Source organism: Ixodes scapularis, unplaced genomic scaffold (assembly GCF_016920785.2).
Source record: "Ixodes scapularis isolate PalLabHiFi unplaced genomic scaffold, ASM1692078v2 PGA_scaffold5__190_contigs__length_132052651, whole genome shotgun sequence".
Classification (NCBI taxonomy): Eukaryota; Metazoa; Arthropoda; class Arachnida; order Ixodida; family Ixodidae; genus Ixodes; species Ixodes scapularis.
Genome location: NW_024609880.1, coordinates 56,373,987 through 56,397,973, shown reverse-complemented (window position 1 = coordinate 56,397,973; position 23,987 = coordinate 56,373,987). Strand labels below are relative to the sequence as shown.

Genomic DNA, 23,987 nt, shown 5'->3' with positions numbered 1-23,987 from the left:
GAAGCTACGTGCTCGTTGGGCCAGCCACACTTGCCACGTGAGCGTGGCAAATGTGGCTGCAGAGAATGAAGTCAGGTGATGAAAGGGAGGCGGCTGATTGGTCCGGCAAGCGCGTAGCTTCCACCACAATGTCAGCTTAGGGGTGAAGGGAATAAGTGAGGTCCGGTTGCGTGTGACGTCAGTTTGGACCCGACGACGCGCTTTTGGGACCGCGGATGTATCACAGTGAAAAGGCAGAGAGGTTGCGAAGGGGAGGAGGTACGAAATAGTCCGCTCTGTTTTCAAATTTTCGCACTGAAAGTCACGCTTTTGACTTTCTACCTTTTTTTCTTTTGGTTCACTGAACGATGTGCTATTAGTAAAATCCCAATCTTAAATGATTTATCCCAACCCAAAAATCGTTTCATGGGCCCTTTAAAGGCCGACGACCAGACTCGAGATTCTGCAAGGCAGAAGACCCTCCTCTCCACGCCTTCGGGCGAGGGAAGCGAAGGATGGAAAGAAGAGGCCAAGAGGGGCGGGCGTGGGTGGAAAGGGTAGGAGGGAGAGGAGGAAGCGGGTGAAAAGTGGAAAGCGCGAACTGGTCGTCGGTCTTTAAGTACTTAACTCGTTAGTGTTTTGAAAATGTTACGGGTACGTTACTACGTTACTGAAAAAGTAACGCGTTGCGGGTAACGCCGTTACCTGTAATGCGTCAACGATATTTTATGGTGGTTATTTGACGATTTTCTTTTATTTAGCTGTTATTGTTACAGGAATAGAGAATGCGTCGGCCATCATCAAGCGTTCCGAACGTTTTATACAGCGAACGTTGTTTCATTCTGATTCATTTCGTCGACTTCAAATGAGGTCCGCGCGCGAGCACAATATGTTTCTAAATTTAGCGCGGGTCGTCAACAGTTTATGAGCGACTCCATGCTCTCCGCTAACGGACTGCGGAAATGCGTATCGCAGCGCGCGTGAACGACTTCGCGCGCATCGTAGCTTTTTGTCGTCATTTACGGACGGAACTTTTCCAAAATTCAGACGACGCGGTCGCCGGAAGAGTGAGAGACAATAGGGAGTTTTCGTAGATGGTTTCCGCCTCTGAGCCTTTTTTTTTTTTTTTTGAACAGAGAGGCGCCAATCACGGTGAATAGCAGAAGAATGTCAGTCAATAAGAAAACTCAAAATACGATTTAAAAAAAAAAAGGAAGAAAAAAAGAAATAAGGGGGGGCCAAAAAAAGACGTCGTAAATTATAGGCCCATTTCATTAACTTCCGTCTCATGCAAAGTCATCGAACATATTTTATATTCAGAGGTAATCGGTCATATGATAAGAAACAACTTGCTGATTAATGAACAACATGGTTTTCGTAAGGGGTTTTCATGTACTACGCAACTTGTTGAATTTTATCATGACCTTGCATCTGATGTCGATGAGGGAGGGCAAATAGATTGCATATTCTTGGATTTTAGAAAAGCGTTTTTCATTCTAGTCTAGATTTACGCGAAAAGCGTAAATCTAGACTCGGCTGTGCTTAGATAGATAGAAAATTACTTGTTCCAGCGTCGTCAATGTGTAGTACTGAATGGCAAGAAATCTGATTACGTTGATGTAACATCAGGAGTTCCACAGGGCTCTGTCCTGGGTCCACTTTTGTTTTTAATTTATATTAATGATATTTCTGTTGGAATTTCCTCTTGTATTCGACTTTTTGCTGATGATTGTGTAGTGTATAGAAAGATTAAGAGTTCAGATGATGTCGCCCAGTTGCAAGCAGACCTTGATCGTATTCAAAGTTGGTGCTCTACGTGGAAAATGAATTTAAATCACAAAAAGTGTGTTAACCTTTGTTTTACAAAGAAAAGGAAACAAATTGAATCTCAGTATTTTATAAATAATAACCTTATAACCAAGGAACTTACTTACAAATACTTGGGTGTCATATTGTCATCTGACTGTTCATGGAATGCCCACATAGAGGAAGTAGTCTTAAAAGCTGGCAGGGCAATGAATTTTATCCAACGTAACTTAAAATGCTCACAACCTAACTTAAAGACAACTGCTTATTTAACATGTGTTAGACCCATTTTAGAGTATGCATGTGCTGTCTGGGATCCAGCCCAAAAAACGTTGATAGATAAGCTGGAGAAAATACAAAACAGGGCGGCTAGGTTTGTTCTTGGACGATACGGGAGGAAAGAAAGTTGTACAGAAATGAAAAAAATGTTAAACTGGGAACCACTTTCCGTACGTCGGGAAAAACTGCGACTAAAATTTTTATACTCAATAGTTAAAAATAAAACGGGAATAAATAGCGAGACTTACTTAAAAGAACCCTATTATGTTTCTAGTCGTAATGATCATAGTCTTAAAATTAGAGAGTACCGCGCTAGGACATGCATGTTTGCAAACTCCTTTTTTGTACGAACAATTGCACAGTGGAATCGGCTGTCTGAAGAGCAAGTGTGCTGTTTCAATGAAGACGTGTTCTTTTCTTCCTTGTAACCCCCCCCCCCCCCCCCCCCCTGCTGTAACGCCCTCGGGCACTGCGGGGTAATCATTGAATAAAGAAAAAGAATAAAAAAGGAATGTCTTAGCGTATCATTTGCTCCTAGCAAGCTGTCAGGGGCTAGTTGTATACAATCATGGGCGTACAAACCGGGGGTGCCAGGGGGCGCTTGCCTCCCCCCCCCCCCAGTTCTCAGAGTGGGGGGCAAGGCATGTGTTTTGCCCCCCCCCCCCCCCCCCCCCCTGAAACAGCCGCCACTGGGCAGGGCAAACACTGGCCGGCAGCGCCCAAGGGATACAGAGGGCACCGCCCCCCGGCGCTGGGGGGGGGGGGGGGGGGGGAGGGTTGCCCCCCCCCCCCCCCCCCCCACACACACACAGACTCAACAAGTTGGTACCGTATGCGGAAAGAAATAACGTCGTTAGCCACTGCGAATGCGCCAAGGCCAAACCGCGCTTTGGATTGGAGCATGGCGTCGACGCTATTTTAAAGCTTTTGCGTATACGCTCTTCTAAAACTCGCTGGTGACTCATAGCACTGGCATCCTTGTTCATATAGTTCCCAATGAACCGCTTGCGAACAATATAAACAACGTTCTGGTATGTACGTAACGATCGCCTTTTCTTTCAGTGCCGTCGAAAAGTAACAAGCAACACCGCTGCTCGTGTTGTAGGCTAAACAGCAGTGTTCGATTGAACCAGTTTAAATTAGGAGTTTCATTTAAACCGCAACGGCTGAAGCAGTTTATTTTGATTAGCCACCGGCATAAGTGACATTCGTAAAAACGCATAATAGGGATTGTACAAAAAATAATAAAAATGACAAAAAAGAAGAAAAAAAAGACGATAACTAATAAGGGCACACAGAAAACATTAATTTAATTAATTTTTTTTTATTTTTTATTGACTGCGGTGGCGCATTAAGAGCCAGCTCACCGTTATATTGATGGGAATTTTCTTGTTGCCCGACGTCTTGCTTCGATATCGTTTCTGTGAACTTCCGTGTTCTCGTTAAAATGTTTTCTTTTATTTCTTTTTTTTCGCTTTTTAATACAGTGGCCCACGGATTATTGTTCCTTTCCGGGTGCTAAACGCCTGCGGTGTATGGTCCGAGACATATGATAAAATAGCAAAAACATCGAATCAGGATAAGCGAAAAAGATCGACTAGCGGAATTTAGATTGAGGCGGCTTCGAAACTCCAGGCATCGGTGGTCCAACGGTAAGAGAAACGTTTCTGAGTGTATTGATTCAGGAAGGCCACATTTCGGATTTGGTATTTTTTTCGTGACTGCTTGGCTTTCACGGAATTTACGGGCACTTAAAAGGTCTTCGGAACTACCTCCTTCAAAGAATCGGAAAGTCATCTTGCGTTCGCGACTGTGGCCGTGCTCATCGGCGTCCACTGGCTCGCCGATTCCTTAAAGAAGTCTGTTGTGAAGGGCTCTTAAAACCCTTTCTATTATGTCGTTTTATTTACCCCGCGACTTCAGTCTTGCGCCACAACAAAACATGAACTACCAATACAACTGGCAGACACGAAACATTCACCTCGTTAGCAAATGTCCAGCCATTCAAAAACACGTATAAAGACCACAATACATGTATTCTCGACATGTTGAGAATCATTACATTTTTTTTACGACCTTTTTTATGGTTGCACGAGTGTGGGCATTTACCAGGTACAGTGTAAGCATTTGGCGAGTACCGACTCGTGTATCGACTCAACACCTGCGTGTGCTGAACGGTGACATTGATGCCACCTGCTACGATCACATACAAGTGAACGATGTGCTGGAAACTCCTCGGACATTTTCATTACCGCCAGCTCGTGTTCCTCCGCGATGCGCGAATGGTCCGCTGCCTACGTTGCGCTAACGTAGCTGACGTCATGCATGGCACGTTCTACTGCCCTTATTGCTTGGTTCGCGGAGCGATATCATGCCGTGGCTGGTACGTGGTAGTGTTTCATTGGCGCATTGTTATCCTATGTCCAAGTATAGTCCCCCATATGCTTCGACGCGGGATAACTATGAGAATAATTCGTGTGTAGAGAGCTTCTAACGAATGACTTATACGGAATGCTCACAATTTGTCCGTGAAGTGTGAACACAGACACAAGTACAAAAGCCAACACCGCAGCTGTGGAGAGAGATGAGTTGAGTGCCGTTCACACACTTGCAACCGAGTAGGACGGAGAGAGACAAGACCGGTTTTTAAGCGTCTTGCGACGTCTTAGCAGTGTTGTACGGAACGGCGTTCCTGGAACGCGTTCCTTTTAGGAGGAACGAAGGAACGCCGCCGTTCCATTTTGCATCGCTGGAACTGGAACGGGAACGCGTTACATTTTTACTGGAACGGAAAGAGTAACGGCGTTCCTTTTTTTTGTCCAGTGGGGTCATTTTTATTTTATTTCTAACAGAGAAAGTATGAAGATACAAAAACAATATCTTTACGAAGTGCAGGATCTCGTTAACGTTTTGGTCACTAAGCTTATGAATTATTTTGTGTGGTCCTCGCTTGCTAAGAGTTAAGGGTGCAGGAGAGCTGGTGGGCATTGATTCTTTTTTGAGTGCCCGAAACTGCGGTACAAAAAGCAAAACTTTTAGTAGTAGGAAAAGACAAAGAAGGAGGGTTGTTTTCAACTTGGTTACCTTCTTTTGTTCCACGGATCTTTACACACCCAGAAATTGTATTCTGACTACAGCCATTTCTGGACTTCAATAACGAGACCTGCATTTACCACAAGATCACAGATTGCCAGATATCGGACTCACCCTTGTATCCCGAACATTGGTCACTTACAAGATACACAAAAAAATAAACTTTATTCCTTCTCTTGTCCTCCAACTTAGAACTGAACAGCAAATCCAACCTTCACAACGAGGTATTGGTAGCTTTCAAGAGTGACTTTCCAAAAGCCCTACCTTCTCCTTTACTTGCTCGTCTCGCGAACAGCGACATCGAGAAGCAACTGTTGTTAAGTTCTAACACGGGAGTCTGTTAAATTGAAACGTGCGAGGTTGTTGTAAAACGCTCGTGCTATCTTGGGTAAAAGTACACTTGGCTTGTCTGAATTGTGCACTACAAGCATAGACATGGTTAATAGCTGAGATTTTTACCATGAATATATCAAGAGATGAAACCCTGCTTCCGCGTGTTTTCTTCTCCGGGTGCCCTTCCATCACGACATACAAACTCGTATGTTGACTATTAACGGGATAGATTAAAAAATAAGAAAACTCTGCTTGATTTAACTAAATATGGTAATTAGCAAAAAATACAAAAGTAACGTATATGTAACGATACGTTCCATTTTTTAAACTGTAACGGGAACGAGTTCCTTTCTCACGGATGGAACTTGTAACGGGAACGCGTTCCAAAATTCAGAAGGAACGAGGAACGAGCTTTCGTTACCTTTTTTGAGGAACGTGTACAACACTGCGTCTTAGGACCAGTTCAGCAGCAGCGGATCCGCTCCTAGGACGTCACAAGAGGCTTGAAAACCGGTTTGGTCTCCTTCGGTCGTACTCCTCACGAAATCACTAAATATGTTCCTCGTGACTTGCAAATAAAAGAAACGCGTTACCGACTTAGGTTACATCAAAATTAAGGGAACGCGTTGCCGCTACCGTTAAAGACAAAAAGTAACGGAGATTACTTTTTCGTTACTTTTTCATTGTGAATGAACACGTTTGACTGTTTTGACGTTAGAGGTATATGCATAAGCTCCATACTTCAAGAAACATTAGGTCCATGCAGAAACCGAACATAATTAATTACCTTATCCGCTTAACGACTCTACGTAAATACTCCCCAAGAAACACACACACAGAAAAGTGCCAAAAACTAGAAAACCTCGCATGGCTAGACGCCTAGAAGCACGAAAACAAAAATGAAGTGTAATTTTTTAAATTAAATCTGGGGAAGAATATGTACCGAGCAACGTAACTTCGTTACCCGTTATTCGAAATAAGTGACGTAAGTACGTTACCTGTGAATTTTTCGAAAACGTAACGAGTGCGTCACTACGTTACCGAAAAAAAGTAACGCGTTTCCGCCAGCACTTCTTGTCTCTCTTATGCTGTCAGCGACCATAGAAGGTGTTGGTTCATCTGTCCGAAGGTAATTCTCGGGTTTTCTCCCGCGTGTCGCCACCATAGAGTTATTATAATGCACGCTAGAGGTTCAACTGGCGCTAGTGTCTATGCGACTTCCGGGAGGCAAATTGAAGCAGACAGCAACCAGTCTACTTTTGCGGTGCTCCTGTGCATTCCTATGGGAAAACGCGCATGCAGTTTGTCTCTTCGCCGGAAAATAACACGAATAACTTTTCTTATTTCGGTTGTACCGGATAGTATGTACCTTTATTGATATTTTAAAAGTGTAATTGCTTTAATTACAGCATTTTTCTTTACTATTGAACAATGTTACGCTTTGCTATATTTCATGCCCAAACCTCTGTTCTGTGGCAGGTATGTAAAAACGAGCGACGTTTCTGAGCTAAATAACGATCGAAAGAAATGTAGAGTGTGTTCAAGGTTCGCTAGCATTCCGGTGGCGCTTATATATTGCTAATATGCCCGTCCTGTCACTCTATAAATATGACTCCGTCGTGCATCTTTACGATATGTTATCTTCGAATGTAAAAAAAAATAAAGTACGTGGGCTACGAAAGGTGTGACTTTTTGTTATTTCCTATGGCAGGCAGTTTTTATCGGTCACCTGTTCTCTGACTTCTCCCTACTTGTAAACATTTGAAGCGAGCGGTTGATGATTTGAACCCAGAACGATTCATCTTCGCACATTATCACGACCAGAAAGAATAAAGCAGTACTTATTTATTGCAAATCGGACTATATTACGTGGCTTTCAATATTTTTTTATCGCCTATATACACGAGGAGTTACTTATCCAGTGTTACTGCGTAGTTTTTGCCGTCTCTGTTGGTTTTCCACATGTCTTTCGTTCGTTTGACACGTATATCCCCCATGCTGAAAAGCGCCGACGCCGTGTTCGCGCTAACTGTGTCCGACAGTGCACACAAATACATGTACGAAACGGTTTTAGCACCGTTTTTCATGCCACGAATTTCAAATAAAAGCGCTGTAACTGACCAATTATTTCGTCTGCGTGACTGAAAAATGTTTCAATGTGCTTAGTACGTACGAAATATTCGTGATATTTGCTCTTGTAATCGAGCGCAGCGAGAAAATGCACCCGCGTTTTCCCATAGAAAAGCATTACCGGAAGTCAATTTCAGACTGGTTGCTGTCTGCTTCAATTTGCAGCAGCACACTACCGCCAGTTGAACCTCTAGCGTACATTATAATAACTCTATGGTCGCCACGACTGGTTTCGGGGGGATCTGGGTCAAACTTACAATCCTCCCAAGCAGCACAACATAAACGTGAAGAAAACGTCGAAAGAACGTCGAAGACGTCTGTAACGTGACGTCGTAAAACGTCGAAGGTCCGGACGTTACCTTCCTTCGACGTCGATGAAACCTTTAAATGTCCGCGAGGAAAGGTGCACAGAGGGTCGAGGGGACGTTCCAAATGACGTTTGTTGCACGTCACATGCACGTCTCAGTAGGCCGTTGCGTCCTCCCTCGACGTTTATGGTACGTGTGTTTACGACGTCCGGACTACCAACGACGTTGACAGAACGTCGAGAAACCTTTCCAAATTACGTGCCCTAGCCGTCGTAGGAAAACGTTGTGTCCCCCTCCCACACACAAAAAAAAACAACAGAAGTATTTTTTTAGTATTATTGCGAAGGCAAGTTGCTATCATGCAAGTACGAAGGAAGTAACTAAAACACAAGTTTGGTACGAACTGTTTATTTGAGCATTTTCCGACACGAGATACAATACAGAGCGCCTCCATATCACGTCCCTGGATGTGCCAGCCTCAAAGATATAAAAGAACAAATTCACGTAAATAAATGAACAAGAGACAATGTCACGCAGCGCGGAATTTTCCACCGCTTACCTCGTTCTGCTTCTGATTAATGCGCTGACGCTCGTGCTTTAGCCGCCCCATTGCGCGTAGCTGGTACTCTCGCTGCGTGCACGGGAATGGTTTCAGAACGGGGATACCGTCCGCTGATCGTTCTTGATTGGGATCGTCGGAGGCGTCTGAAGGGTCTTGATCGGAGACTGGACTTGACGCGCCGTTATGTGCACTGCCACTTGTCTTCTGGGAGGCGTCATTCATATCCTCACAGGCACCTTGATCCGAGCAGTAGTACGATTCAACGTGTGAAGCGTTATGGCCTTGAAAAAGGTCCCCGAGTCGTGACTGAATACGACGGCGTTTTTGGCGATCACCGACTTCTCCATAGGGGCGACTTGAACGACTCATCCAATCGCAGCACTTATACTGTATGCAGACTCGAAAAAAAATCACGGCGATTTAGCAGCCTGCCTCGTAGACCCGTAGACGTGACGGCCGGTGCTAGCAGGGTTGCCAGGTAGATTTAGCTCAAACCGCCAAAATGCCAAACGGTGTAGCCCAAAAGTAGCCAAATGCAAAAAATTTGGATAGCCAAAAAGTAGCCAAAATCCAGCTGAGTGTCAGGGTCCACAAAATTCAAAATTATGCTCTCGCAAGTAGGAACTGGAGCCGAAACTGCATCTGCATATATTGTGTAGAAGAAGCTTCCAAGAACAGCAACATCTTGAAATGTATATGAAACATTTTATTGGAAAAACACACACAAAAAAGTATCGGCATTTTTAAGTATTGACACACGTTTGTACAGTCACATAGAGTTAACAATCGCTCGAGCAGGGCTGGCTGACCTCATACATCAGTTGCGAGTTGAAACGCACAAAAAATTCTTCTGTGGGCTTAAAGTCCTTGCAGCACTCTTTCTTCCCAAGGAATGCGAACTTCACAAACAGGATGCTTTCCAGGGTCGAATGGGACAATCTGTTTCTGAGGTCCGACTTTGTGAGGGACACCTGACTAAACACCCTCTCAACGGCGGCATTTGACATGGGTAGTGTCAAAAGCGCGGTGCCAAGCGCAGAGAGCAACGGGAACATGGCTGCCCCAGAGCTGTTTCTTGCCTCCCTTACATTTTTCCAAAATAGCTCTAAACAATCATCAGACAGATCTCTGGTATTCGTCTGGAGAAGCCTGTACTCGGACTCCATGGCCGAGATATAAAATTTACTGTTTTACAAATAAAATTTACTGTTACCGTACACGTAAAAAATAAAGAAAAGCCGCAGTTCTTACCTTTAAAGTCCGGATCTTTTTCCCATTCCTTTCGGTAGGAACGCGGATATTTCGCCCACTTTCCCATGCTGATGAGCCGCGGCCCGCGACAGAGTCTTGCTACGGAGAATCACTACTGTATTACTGACAATTCTGACCGAACGAAGCGAATTCAAATGAGCTCTCATGGCCATTACCGATGGTTTTTTATATGATTGACCCAGTAGTGAGGGCAAGGACCACAAGATCTTAGAACTTAGCCTTGCTGGGATCATTCATTATTGTAAACCTGCTATCTTTTGTTATAGTTCATTGTGCTTTATTGAAGTTCCGCGTTTCACGGAAAAGACTCCTTTGTTACACTGGGTATGGCAGGCACTCTGGATCAATATACCCTAAAGCAAGCACAAGAAAAATAAATAATAGAGACCTCTGTGTCTTTGTGCCCGCAGTCTCAATGTTTGTCATGTTGAATTATTTTTCTCCGTCATGATTTGAAATAGCCCAAAAATAGCCACATAGCCAACCGCCACATTTTGACGCCAAATAAAAAAAAAAGTAGCCCAATTTGGCTATTAATAGCCCAATCTGGTAACCCTGGGTGCTAGTGACTGGCTTTCGGAAAAAGCTGGACCGGGTCCCAGAGCTGTTCTCTCTAAGCCAATTCGAAGAACAGAACATTCAGTGAAATATTTTGGCAACGACTGAAAAAATAGGCTCCTTGCACATGGCGTCATTTCCGATACCCTCCAGAGAAGAGGGGGAGAAGGAGCTCCCCTCTTATCAGGACCCTCCTTTGTGCCTTCCGGATTTGCACAGGCGTCGCTATTCTCCTCCCAGAAGATTATAGAAGATTAACCCTTCACTCAAATTTCTTACAAAAGCAGCTTCCCTCTCCTCCTTTTACTTGGTGTGCAAATGTGTGCGATGTGACGTCAATGCAAGGAGCCTATACGTCCACCCGGAACTTAGACTTGTCAATTGTTCGTCCGTCGCTATCTTCCCCCACTTTTCTCTCTCGCCCTCTTCTTGCCGAGTTTCCCGACGCATCGCATGGCATCTCCTCTGCCTACATTTCCCCCTCTCTCTCGCGCCGTGCCGGCTGGTTTTTTTTTTTTTTTTTTTCCTTTTTTTTTCTTTTTTTTTTGTGTTTTTTTTTTTCGGCACGTAAGTGCGGACTGGGCTTGAACGCTTTTTGGGCCGTCATCTGGGCCATTCAGGGGTTGGCATCATGAATGTCAATTTCCACAAACCGTTGACAGTATCTACCGGATTTCGTCATTGCCGGGCATTTTTTTTTTTTTTTTAGTCAATTCCAAAAATGCGCAAGTGTGCAGTGAAGTTGTGCTCTGGTATAGTGTGTACTGGCATGCGATTTTCGTTCGGGTACGTCACCAGTGGCAACGAAAGCCAGATCTGTACTGACAGTCACGTGACAAGACTTTGCGCCCCGATCTACCGAAAGCGCTAAGGCACTGGAAGTTGGTGTTATGGATGAACTGTGATGTTGATGCGAATTTTTTGGTTGTGCGCAGGTGAGCATGGGTTACAAAATACGAAGAGAAATTGACGATCCTTAAAACAAATTCGGGTGGTCGCGGAGCAGTATGGCTGCTCCTAGGAAAGGATGCAGGCCTGAAATCACCTGGAGAGGGGATAGTGTAGCGGCGCCCCTGAAGCGCGTGCCAGGGCCCAGGACCCATGGAGGACGACAACGCGCGTGGAAAATGCAAGAATGGTACAATTCGATCCGTTCTAGACGCCATGGGCTTCACAAATTAAACCCGTAACAATATTTTAAACAAACCAAAAATATAACAAGCAAATCTAAAAGGAATGATATTCCCAACATGCTTTCATATTATTTTTTTTCTTCCGTTTACATTGAGTTTTGTAAATGCCCTCTTTAGCGTCATCGATGTGCAATTAATAGCATTTTGAAATACGCAAATTAATGTATAAATAATTAAACTTCTCAACCTCTCAAAAATTAAGTTTTGTTTGCGGCTCTTGAGCACTGTCACCTTGACCACAGTGATTCTGCGGCTGGAGATTGAGCTGGAAAATCTAAAAACGTCGAACAAAACGTGAGTGGTCGATGTTGCCAGCACGTCTTGTAAATCGTTTACGACATTTAGGTGTGAACGCGACGTCGCTGAAACGTCACTGACGGGGCAATAATGTAACGTCACCCTGGACTTTATTTTAAAGGAGCTGTGCAACGATATTCAATTGGAATGTTTTTCTCTCTACACGAGCTTAATGGCACACCTAGGACTCAAGGATACTCACACGCAACGCCATTGTCAAAGAAACTCCTTTGTTGCGGTGTAATTTCAAGGACAAAAGCGATCATTTTCATTCAATCTCTCCTTTGCAAAATTTGATGACGTAACTCGGGGATCGCAGTACACCCAAGTGACGATATTTGAATGCGGTTCATAGATTGGACCCGAGCATTGCGTGGGCACTCGACTTGGGCTCGTGACAATTGCTAGCTCGAGGAGCATTCGGGTTGTGAGCCGTGTCCAATCGCTGCAACGATGACAACAGCCGAGCCATAACAACGTCTGGAACTCAGCGCGTGTCCTGCGCTTTGCCAACCCCAGCGCGTGGCTATGATCAACACTGGCGGCATATAATCGGCTCCAGATCACGTGGCCGCTTGTTCTGGGTGCGAGTTGAGGGGGTGAACGCTGCTCGTTTTTCTTTAATTTTTTCTGGGTCTTCTATTGCGTGGAGTGAAAAACGAACGCCTGTTTCATAGGTCATTAACGTTAGGGATCCGTTTTAAGCGGTATTTGCGCAAAGTACAAAAATTGTTGCATCGCTCCTTTAACTTTGAAGACACGCGAGTGTTCGACGTTGCTAAAACGTTTTGTCTTGACGTCGTGGCGACGATGACGACGTTAAAGTTGAAACGTGACGTCGCCAGCACGTCACGGACAGGACGATAATGGGACGTCATTTATGAACTTCAGTTCAACGTCAAAGAAACGTGAGCGTTGGACGTTGTGAGAACGTCGTGCATCGACGTCGTGGGAACGTTGACGACGTTTGAGTTGAAATACAACGTCGTCACAACGTCACTGACTGGACTCTAATGGAACGTTATATAAGGACGTCACCTCAACGTCGAAAAAACGTGATCGAAGTCATGCGGGACGTCACGGACGTCCGGGACTTTTTCTCGACGTCTCCACGACGTTTTGTGCTGCCTGGGCTGTCTTCCTTGCAAAACAAATGCGTGGCACGCCTTAGTGAATACGATACAACCCGACTTCTTCAAAGTTTGCTTCCACGAATCAAACGTGCCTTCTAGCTATATAAGAAATACAATTGCCGAAACTCTGAATGGCGCTCAAGAATAAGCTTCCCATCTCCAAGAACTTTCTATAGTATCCCGATAAGGCTTTATTAAGCTACTCTTGGCAGCGTGAGCGTCAGAAGAAAACCCAATGGAAGAACGTTACAGCTGGGGCCGAAACTCGTTAGAATGACAATACTTCGTTTCACCTTACGATGAACCGCAAGGGACGTTACTATAGCCATCGAAGCTAGTCACGTGACGTGTGGGCGTCACGGGATTTGCGGGGTGCGTAATCACGTGAAAGGTTCACAGCGCTGGATTGGTTGGAATATGAGTCCAGCGTACCGCTGCGATCCATCGTGAGATCAAACGTTCTCGCTGGAATATACCGAAACGGAGCTAAGAAATTCTTCAGGGATCTTGAATAGGCGGGAGCAGGAAAAATTTTCGTCTCTCGTAGGCGTCTTTGTCATCTTCTCAATATAGTAGTGCTCAAATTTCCGAAATTAGTGTTTTTTTTGTTTTTTTTTTTTTTTGTTTTTGGACAGTCGGTGATGCCCCTGTGCAATGCCCGATGTCGGGATGAGAAAGCACGAAGCGGGGCTTTCAGTAAGCGCGGTATTATAGAGACGGAAAAATAGTAGACAGAATACAGTCAAACCCGTTTATAACGAACAGCAGGAAACGCTACCCTTAGTTTGATATACACTCCGTGCGGGAACTATAGGGGGCGCTTTGAAAAACGCGCGCAGCGCCGCTAGCGGAGGAGCTGGCGTTCGACTGTGAGGCGCGTTCAGCAGCCTGCGGCGCCTTTTCGCATGCCAAGCTGTGGCGGCGGAAGCGCGCACGGACGAAACTTTTGCTTTTTGAGCCGATAAGTTGAGGGTGACGTTGCATGAGTGCTGGGGCAGAAGGGCATTTAGCTGTTCTCCACTTCTTATATATTGAGTTTGAGTCGTAATTAGGGGTAATTTCTCTAGTTGCGGCCGAAAAAGGAGTTGGAGTAGTTTTCCGAAAAACAAGACGGCCGCTACCTTAACTGCTCTGAGTGTGAAATTTATTTCGCTCGTCGCTGTAAACCTAGGACTGCTGGAGCGATGATATTTGGAGGCGAGTGAGAGGTTCACTAAGTTTGTGCACGAAGAGAGCTAAGTTTCTTTAAGACAGCGGGTGTGAAAGTTATGTTTCTAACAAATAAAGAAATAAAGCTGTACGGGATATCCAATATTGGACCCAAAATGTTGTGTTATAGCGGGCTGTGCAAAGTGCAGATTTGGGCACACAGGTGCTTGGACTTGACAGTAACATGACACAGCACTTATTATACAAAAAAAAAGGTGGCATAGGGAAACCAGGTGAAAATTTGGTTTGGGCGGCGTGACTCAATGAGAACCGGTTTTGATCATGGAAAGGCTATCAAGAGAATACCACTGGTCGGGGGAGGTGGAGACTTTAGAGGTAGGAAGGGACTAGTGGACTGTACTTCCAATTGAAACAACTTTACGAAAGGTGGTTCCAAAGCCGAGAAAACAAAGTTGTCGGCCAACACACGGTTTGGCCGCCAAGGGCTTTTGCGGTCAGCTGTTGTGTAATAACCTGTTGTGCGAGGTGCTGATTTTCGGCGCGCAGGTACTTTGACATGACCGTCACTTGGCACAACACTTATTATAACAGAAAGAGTTGGCATAGCGAAACCAGGTGGAAATTTAGTTTGGGCGGCGTAACTAAATGGGAACTGGCTTTGACCGTCAAAGGCTGTCAGAAAATACCACTCATCGTGGGAGGTGCACACTTTACAGGTAGGAAGGGACCAGTGGACGGTACTTCCAGTTCGAACCACTTTGCGATAGGTGGCTCTAAAGCCGAGAAAAAAAATGTTGTCTACAGAACTCGGGGTGTCAGCGTTTCCACATCCAAAAGGAGGCTCGTCAAGAAAGAAAGCACACCACATAAACTTCCATACTCACACGTCAATTCTCCAGTGATTCCGAGTTTCATTGTTATTTTCTTTAGATTTATATTTGTCACTTTTTTTACCTTTCGAATTTTTTTTCATGAAGTACAGATTGCGTGCCATACTTGTCCGGAAATATCATCGACACGTACGATGGGGACGAAACTTCTTTAGAGGGCATTCCTCCAACAAAATTGGGAATGCATTCCTGCGAGTGTGGGTTCGTCCCATCGGCGCTGACATATGTAGGCGTTACTGGTACGAAAACAAACGCAGAGCGCAAAGCGGCAGTGTAGAATATGTCAGCCGTGCCGACACAGTGGCAGACATGATCGGGAGACCAAATTTCTCACGTCGTACGGCATGGCTCCATCGTTGTCGCTGTCCCACAAAACATCGGCGAGGTGAAAAACTGTGAAACTTTGTCTCCACGAGATACGACGCGTAACTATATTGAAGGACTTAGTGACGCAGCACAGGCAGCACTTCATGCTGTGAACTCAGCGCAACCGCACCACTCCGACTTCAATGCGTACCAACGTACGCGGCGTGGTTTCGGTTTCGTTTTCTCTGGGGTTCTCGCTGCCTACCTTAGGTACCGGCCGCGCGGCGGCGCGCCAGTCGCGCCGCACGGGGTGTATACTGTATAGCAAAAAACATTTACAACAAACTTCCACGATAAGTTCGTTGTGAGATGAGAGCTTCTCTTTCTTTCTCATATATCTTCACTTCCGCCTTGTAACAACGCGCTAAAAGCTTTTTTTTCTCATCTGTGCAGAATGTATTTATTAGCTTTCTATCCTACTGAATCGCTTCTCTTAGCTCAATTTTGTTCGCAACTTGAGCTTTTGGAATTTTCTTTCTTTCCTACTTGTTTTTTGAGGGGAAGAACAGGCTAGAAGACGAATGTTTGCGCGTTTTTGGAAGCCTTCCAGGGAGAAAAAGTTCGATATAGCCAATATCTTGTTCGTTATAAAATATACTTTTTACATGCGTTTTTACTTAAGTGTTCCGTGAGTTCGATATCGACAGTAATTCGCTGTGCGTGGGTTCGTTCTAAACGGGTTTTTATTTCGGAGATGAAACAACAGCCGTCGTGGCACCGGTTGTTCGAGCTTTATTGTACTGAAAAGTGAAACCGTGGTATGTTTTAAGTAGTCTGGGTAAAAAAAGAAAATGACCCTAATCAACGAGAAGCGCTAAATAAATGTAATCACGTACCACAGTGTGGCGCCCGCGGATTCATATGGCACGGTTGGTGCGTTGTTTGATAATGTATGCCACTGACGGCTTAAAAGGCAGCTCCGGCGGTTTTTGGAGCTACCCAAACACATTTTCGGAATACCCAGGCTTTACTCCTCCCGGCATGCTATTCTTTTATCTCTAAATTCAAAATAGCTATTAAGAAAAGGGGAAATAAAGGCGATATCAAAAAAAAAAAAAACGTACAAACATTCCCGCGCTCTACAGCGGGATAACCCGGGTGACGTTACACGTTGCGTAACCCTCAAGTCGAGCAGGCACCATGAAGAAAAACAAAGATATTTTGTTAATTTCTTTATTTTGCACGGCTGAGCTTCATCAGCATTCATTTCGTACCATCGGACTCCGCGTGACCTCTTCGGAAACACCGGACGTCACGTCAGATCTTGCAATATGGCGAGTGAAAGCTTAGTTGCTCTCAGTTGTTCAATTCTTCCATGGTATATGCCCTTTCTATTTCCGAAATAGTTTTTGTGAGAGAATACACTACCATGTAAAAAGGCCGGATATTTTTTTTTTCTTTTTATTGTTAGGGGGGGGGGGGGGGCATTTATTTGAGTGAACGACGTTTTAACGAGTGAAACCTGGTCCACGATGTTTCATTGAATGACGGTGTTTATTTTAGCGAATGCGGTTGCCCAGTCGGCCAGGTGACACTCGTTCATTTCAATAAGCTCAGTTTAAACGCTTGTACTTCCATATCTCAAGATGTAATTATTTTTCGTGGTATTATTATCAGCGAACGAACGTTATAGTAAACTTTATTTAATGAAGCATCACGACGTTAAACGTTTCAAGATATTTCTATTATGCATGATACGCACATAGTCTACTCGCGAATAGAATCGTTAATTGCGGTCCCGGTAGAAAGACGAGCGTTTATAAGGGACGTTAAGGAAGCCGTGCTAAAAGAAACACCTAAAGAAACAGACGACACGAGCATTCAGAGGCTGAACAGGCAGAGCGCCATTTTCTACTCCCTAAAATACAGCCACGATTTCCAACATTAAAATGATTACAGGGAACCTTCGTGAAGGTGATGAGCGACAAAACTGAAATGACAAAAAGAACTCGGCTTATTAAAAGAAGACATCGAACCGAAAAAAAAAAGAAGCCATTTTTAGGGGCGGCACACTGGTAACCAAAATGACAAAAAACGGAAAAAAAAAATAAAAACAATTTTGAAAAAAAAAAAAAAAACGGTAACCATAATTGCAACCGAACCGTTATATTTATCGGTTTCAGTTAATGATTTTGAGGCAACTATTGAATCGAATTGAATTGAACTTTTCATTTAGCAACATTGTGCCGAGGACACCGGGCAAAAAGCTACCAAGATATAACCTGACAGGGTTAAAAAAAAAAAGAAGCAATCCCATTTCAACATTTTTAAATATTTTACAAAACAACTCAATACATTTTATACAAATTCCTACGAAAGACAATTGAAAACATTCCTATAAAATTTACGTAAAAATCTTTTATTTATCTTAAAATAAAAGAAAGTGCGCACTGTTTCTTTTTTTATTTTATACAATAAATATCAGTGCTGTTCACGCAAATGTTGTTAAGCAGTATAGGTAGGTTATCAGCAAAAGACTGTAGTGCATTTTTTGTGCGGAAATGAGGAATTTTTTTATAATTCGATGAGACGAGTATTGATGACTGACTCACGTCTTGATAGTCACTATATCAGTGACTATCAAAATTTCGCCTTTAAGAAATGCGGGGCGTGGCTTGTAATCGTCACAATTCTTTCTTCCTGAATCGTTCTTTGGTATTCTTATTAAATAAAGCAGCAAGCCTACTGGCTTCGTAGCGATAATAGAAAGTTCTAGCGAATCCTTTTTGCATATTCGATACGGTACGATGGGCCCTCCGGTACGAATTGCGCATGCGCCACAGCGGAAGACCCGCACATGCGCAGTTCGAACCGGAGGGCCAATCGTACCGTATCAGATGTGCAAAAAAGGGTTCCCTAAAACTCTCTAATAGGGACTTTTAGCAAACCGTTACCGTATTGCGCATACCCCACTACTGGACCTTTGAAGTATGCTTTTAAACGCGCACCCCGAGTGCTTCAAAGGATCCAGTAGTACGGGACACGGAACACGGTAACGGTTTGCTGAAAGTCCCTAATATCTTAATATGAGGGACTTGCCGACCGCTGCGTTTCTGTCAGGGATTGCAGCAGTAAACGCGATGAGGACGCCGCTTCTTTATAGTGCTATTGAATGATCTTGTGGAAACTACAATTTCATTTCGTAATAATTACGTACTTCTTCGCTATACAACCTTTCCTGTGTCTCCATAGGGTGAAAGGGTGAAAGAAAACATAGTCGATGACCGGCTATGCGTCGTGGCATAGTCGCTTTTTTTTTTTTCAGTTTTTTTTTTTCACTTTCGACCGACAGTTAAAAGAGAACCTCAGATACGAGTGCACAAGTCACGCAATCACTGACACCTGGTTAAACCTGTACACCTCCTCGTCGGTATATCAGATTTGTCTCTGCATCCAGCAACAGTTACGTCGAGTGCCAGCCGCTTTAAAAGACCTCGTACACCGTACACACTAAAGAGAACCGCGCGAAACTCCCCTCACCACTCACCGAAGTCCGCTCACAACCCGCCGAGGCACCGACGCGAACGGTACGGGAGCGAGTACGGGTCTACCACAACAGATGTTGGCATCGCCTTCGCGCGCGCGCGCAAACAGGGAAAGAAAACCGACCCAGAGCCCGCGGCCCTGACGCACATGCGCCCTGGGTTCGAGCGCTCCGTTTTCCCTTTCCCCTCAAACGACAAAAGAGCGGACCAATCGGCGACAACGGCGTCCCGTTTAAAGAGCGGGCTCTTTCACACGGCGTTCGGGCAACTCGGGGCTCCGCGTCTAGCTCGCGCCAGCGAGCAAAGGCAGCGGCTTTCGCGCTCGCGTCATGCCGTCGCTGGCGGTGCTCACGCTCTTGGTCGCTGCGTCGAGACCCGCGCTCGTGGTCGGGACCCCGAACTGGGAGCTGGTTGACACGGCGCTGAGCGTGGCCGAGAGGAGCATCGCTGCGATAGGGCAACGCCGGCAGTACCTCTTCGACGACGTGTTCCTGGGGCTCAGAATGGTCATGGGTAAGTAACGTGCCTTTTAAAAAGACGGTGCAATTTATTTTTTTTTACTGCGATAACAGTTAGTGGGACACTTCGCGGGTTTCGCGCCCTTGACCTCGCTTCATACCGGCGCGGGTTCATTTTCGGCACTCCGCCAAAAAATTCCGCGTGGACGTCACGCCGCTCGACACGACTCTGACATCACGTCGCGCATCACGTCCCCTGTTTCCTGGCGTCAACTGACACCATGACGTGACAAGTCACGTGGCCCAGTAATTCCTTGCGGCTTAATGACGTCAGGTGACACCGTGAGTCATGTGATGTCATGGAGTCACGTGACACCGTGAAGTCACGTGGCATTCAGAGGTCACGTGACAATACGCCGTCACCAGAAACATTGACGGCGCGTAGAAACATAAACATGAAAGAAACTTTAAGAAGACATTCATAGCCTTTTAAACTTCAAGAATTCCTCTGGGAATATAGCATAAATAATCTGCGAAGTGAACTTTAAATAAAGCCCAAAAATACGAACAAATTGTGCCCTCCAAGTGCTAGCTGAACTCTTTTACGTCACGGCGCGGTGGTGGCGCGTCGGGCGCACCTCCGGTCTGGGGCTGTGGCCGGAAGTCACCATGTGGGACATGCATGCCTGCGTTGTTTTGAGAGAAACCAGAAAAAAACGCGCCTTCTCGTCAAAGCGCTGCGACTGGGGCTGTACCAAAAGAGTCGAGAAAGGTTTGAATGTCAGTTTTCACGTGCTCGGTTCGTTCGAGGAGTGGATATGTGCAGTGAAAAGGGAAAACCAGACGCTGTCGGACCACGATTGCTTGGGCGGGAAGAACTTTGGGTTGAATTCACTGATACTGGTGTTCATCAGATTTATTTGTTTTGTTCCAACATGAACGCGGGAAAACCGTCAAGTTGTACGGACCACCTGCGGACTACGTTCAGTGCGTCTTCAAGGTCAAACGGCCGCCTGATCGTTCGAACTGTCGTCTGCTCTTTCAAACGTTCCGGCTTGTCGTCTGCTCTTTCAGACGTCACCGGCCCGTAGACCAAACGTTGGCCCGGTAATTGCGTAAAGAAGTAAGTGCAGGCCTCAAAAGACTTTTAAGTTGAAGGTTGGTTGTGGTAAGCAGGTCGGTGTAGACAGTAGATACAAGGAGGTGTTGATCATTTTTACCAGTAGCCATCATCGACATGTTATTCGTGATTCACTTGGTCCTATTCTACTTGCAATTTTCAGTATCAACGTCGACCATCTCAGCTACGGTTCACGCTTTTGCACCCCGAACGACGTCACGACTGAAAATTTAGGGCGGAATCTCATCATGCGAGTTTTGGCTTCACCGTCCATTCTGCGGCGTCCACGTGGAATGATTGGTCGCATGTCATATTTCTCACACAGAGTTTTGCGATGTAACAAGCCTCGATAATTTCGCGGAGGCCGCTCAAGTAGTCAGGCACTGCCAGGAACACGTAAAATCAACAATTTCAACGCGAAAAAGAGCACGGGAACTCACACCGATGCCGACAACATCGCATTTCAATAGGTTGTTTATGGGCGACGGCGAGCTTCTTGCCCACACTCCTTCGCGCATGCGCGGCGCCGGTGACGTCCTCTAGGGGCGCTCCGGTTTGTTTGCAAACATGAGTTGGTCTTTAAGTTCCCCGAGCCTGCAAACACCTGGTCTATATTCTTTGAGTCCAAAACTGCAGTACGAGCTTTATCGTCGCTAAATGAACGTCGCCAAGATCCGCAATTGATTCATGACACACGCCAATACGAAAAATGTACCCAAAAAGGTCACGTTATCGTCCTGCAGTGGATTCCAGGTCATTGCGGAATAACAAGATACGTCAACGCAGACATGGCTGCCCGAGTTGCGCACAAATCCCAGTCATTTACACTGCTGCCGTTCACTCGATCAGACAACAACAGGCTGGTACATCAACTCGGAAATGACATCTCTCGTCGTCGCTGTGAAACAATCCCGATAATCGTTACAGACGCCTACATAACATCGACCCCACCTTCAATTCAAGGTCTCTCGAAGACTTCCGCGAAAAATCGAGTGTCTCATCCAACGAATTCGTCTCGACGTTGCCTATTCAAACGAGTATCTGCAGCTTATAGGCAAAGCGGAATCTTCTATGTGCCAACCGTTCTTCATCGGTTCACTCCCTTGAACATCTCCTGTGCCACTGAAGCTTTTAACTCCCAAAGAAATGCATGCGAACGTTTATGGCCATTCCTGCGGACCAAACAATAGCTACGGCGACCTATATTAGGCCCATAGAAATCAGCACCTGAAAGCCTGAAGACTACCAATGGACTGGTAGAGTTTATCCGGACTAACTGGCTTGGACAAGCGACTTTGACCGAACCAACTTTGACAACTGGCTTGGACAAGCAACGCATTTGCTTTCCCCAAATAGGGAGTAGCAGACCGGCATGATTAGCAAGGTTGACCTCTCGGTTTTTTCTTTTCTGCCACAATTTATCTCATCTTAACAAACACCCTAATATAAAAAAACTACGTCTTTAGTTTTAAAAATACCCTATCAAGTTACCTTTCATCGTGATGTGAACCGTTCCATGTGAAGGCCTGTTCAATATACTATAATGCACAGCAGCATATTGGTTCCGGAGTTTTGCGTTTAATTGTTCAATATCTGTGGTAACTGCATGAGTCCGTGTTTTTTTAAAGCGACATTTTCATGATATGTAAGCTTGCAGCAATTTATTTTTCATGTTCACTCTTCTTTTGTAAATGAGACTTGTTGGTTATATACTTTATTATTTAAGACGAAGAAGTCCTCCCCATTAACCCTAAAGTGCGAAAAAAAAACACAAATAAATGAAAACTCACGCGGTTTTTTGCAGAAATACGTAACGCAGCGCATGAGAGCAGGAAATTCGTTATGCGCATTTTCGTAGGGAAAGTTTGTGATTTCCTCGCGCTGCAGTTCTTAGGAGGATGACGTTTTCTCTCGCGTAAAAACAAATATGCGAAGCGCAAGTTCGTCTGCTTCTTGCACGGGGATTTTGATGATGTCAGAACGTCGAGCCCTTGTTGGCTGATGGAAAAAAAATAGTGGGTAGACCTCAAGGCATCTAGCATCGAGGTCTACCCACTATCCTTCCAATCAAAGCCGAGCAGAACTCGGCGTCGTTTTGACGTCATCGCAAAAACCCTGTGCAAGAAGCAGACGACTTGCTTTCTGCATGACATCGTTTTGTCCACATTTACAAACTTTCCACCGGTGCTGGCCACCGAACTGTGCTAATTGAAAAAAGTCAATTAGAAAACTGTAAGTAATTAGTTAGCTGATGAGTCTGTTTCTTTGCGATCTCTGACGTCCGCTGTGGCTGACAGTTTGTTCCCGCCGAGAGATTTTTATTTTTTTTCTGTCTCAATTACGTTATTTTTTAGAAATAATTGAATGTCTTCGTTAAACCACCCGATGTAAAAGGGGGTGGCGCGTTTAAAATATTTGCGCAAGAATTGGTAGCGAATAATTACCGTTTTAACTACTAAAGTTAAAGGTGTCATTAGAATTAGAAACTTGCAGTGCATAATTGAATATAAATTCACTTCTGCAATCGTCTACGACGCCCCCCCCCCCCCCCCCCGCCCCCCACAAAAAAAAAACGAAAAAAAAAACACACGAAATGTTAACCCGTTTTATGCTGCGTATCTTAATGGCTGTCTAGGGAAAGGAGAACTTTGTGGGGGACCATGAGCCGCGATACACGTGGAGGGACGGCGCCGTGAGCGAAGAAGAGAAATGACGCTCGTGGCAGGACGGGAACACAGACAGTTCAAAGGGCAGTGACGAACGGAAGAGACGATGCCCAGCGAGCCCAGGGAAAACCCGGACCACAAGGCAGCCTTTGCTCTCCGCAGCACCCGACTCACACAATTGAGTATCGATAAGGTATGTCTCCATGATGGCGCTCCCCGTGTCACCTCCTGGGAACGAGTGGAACTCGGCCTGATCGGGCGGTATTGATAGGCGACCCACAACTTTAAATAAGCTCCATTAGCATGTGGTTTCAGGAATTACATTTTTATTGACATTTGGCGCATAAATTTCGCTTTTAATTTGGGACGCAAGTAAAACGCAGCTCGCTTCTTAAAGGGATTGTCCGGTCGAAACCGGAAGTACTTAAGTTCTTGCGCTCGTTACGTCGAGGGAGCCTTCATGTAGACAAACGTCATTTTTATTTTGATATATGATCTCCCGTTATTAATTAAACCTTTCATGAGCTTATGTACAAAACTGCACCCCGAATTTCGCTAGTGTCAATGGCAGACATCCGTAGGTGCTGCGTGACGTCACAAAACGCAAAGGTTTGGCGGATGGTCGGGATAACAAGCGTTGGTCGATGGATGTCTTGTATTTTTTTTTCGAATTATATAGTCTCTTAGGCTGTACCATACCTAAATACGGTTCTTTTAATGCAGTTCCCAAGCATGTGCAAAAAAAGTCACCCCTTTTAGCAGAAATTAATTACTCGCAGACAGCCATAAGCTTCGAGCAAACCTATGCCGTTTCGAGCAAACACAAATGCGACGGCCACCGGTCGAACTAGGGGCGCTTGCAAAGCAAAAGATGCAGATTTCGCCTTTG

At 45.1% G+C, this 23,987-nt stretch overlaps 1 protein-coding gene across 2 annotated transcripts in view; it reads left to right on the top strand.

Moving 5' to 3' along the window:
* The first annotated feature begins 19,123 nt into the window (after positions 1–19,123).
* The window catches only part of LOC115313047 (UPF0764 protein C16orf89), a 370,567-nt gene continuing 365,703 nt past the window's right edge, over positions 19,124–23,987 (top strand). For both annotated transcript variants that reach the window (XM_042294023.1, XM_029971942.4), the window contains exon 1: positions 19,124–19,367. In XM_042294023.1, coding sequence (XP_042149957.1) covers positions 19,184–19,367 — 184 coding nt within the window. In that variant the 5' untranslated portion in view covers positions 19,124–19,183. The remainder of the gene's footprint in view (positions 19,368–23,987) is intronic.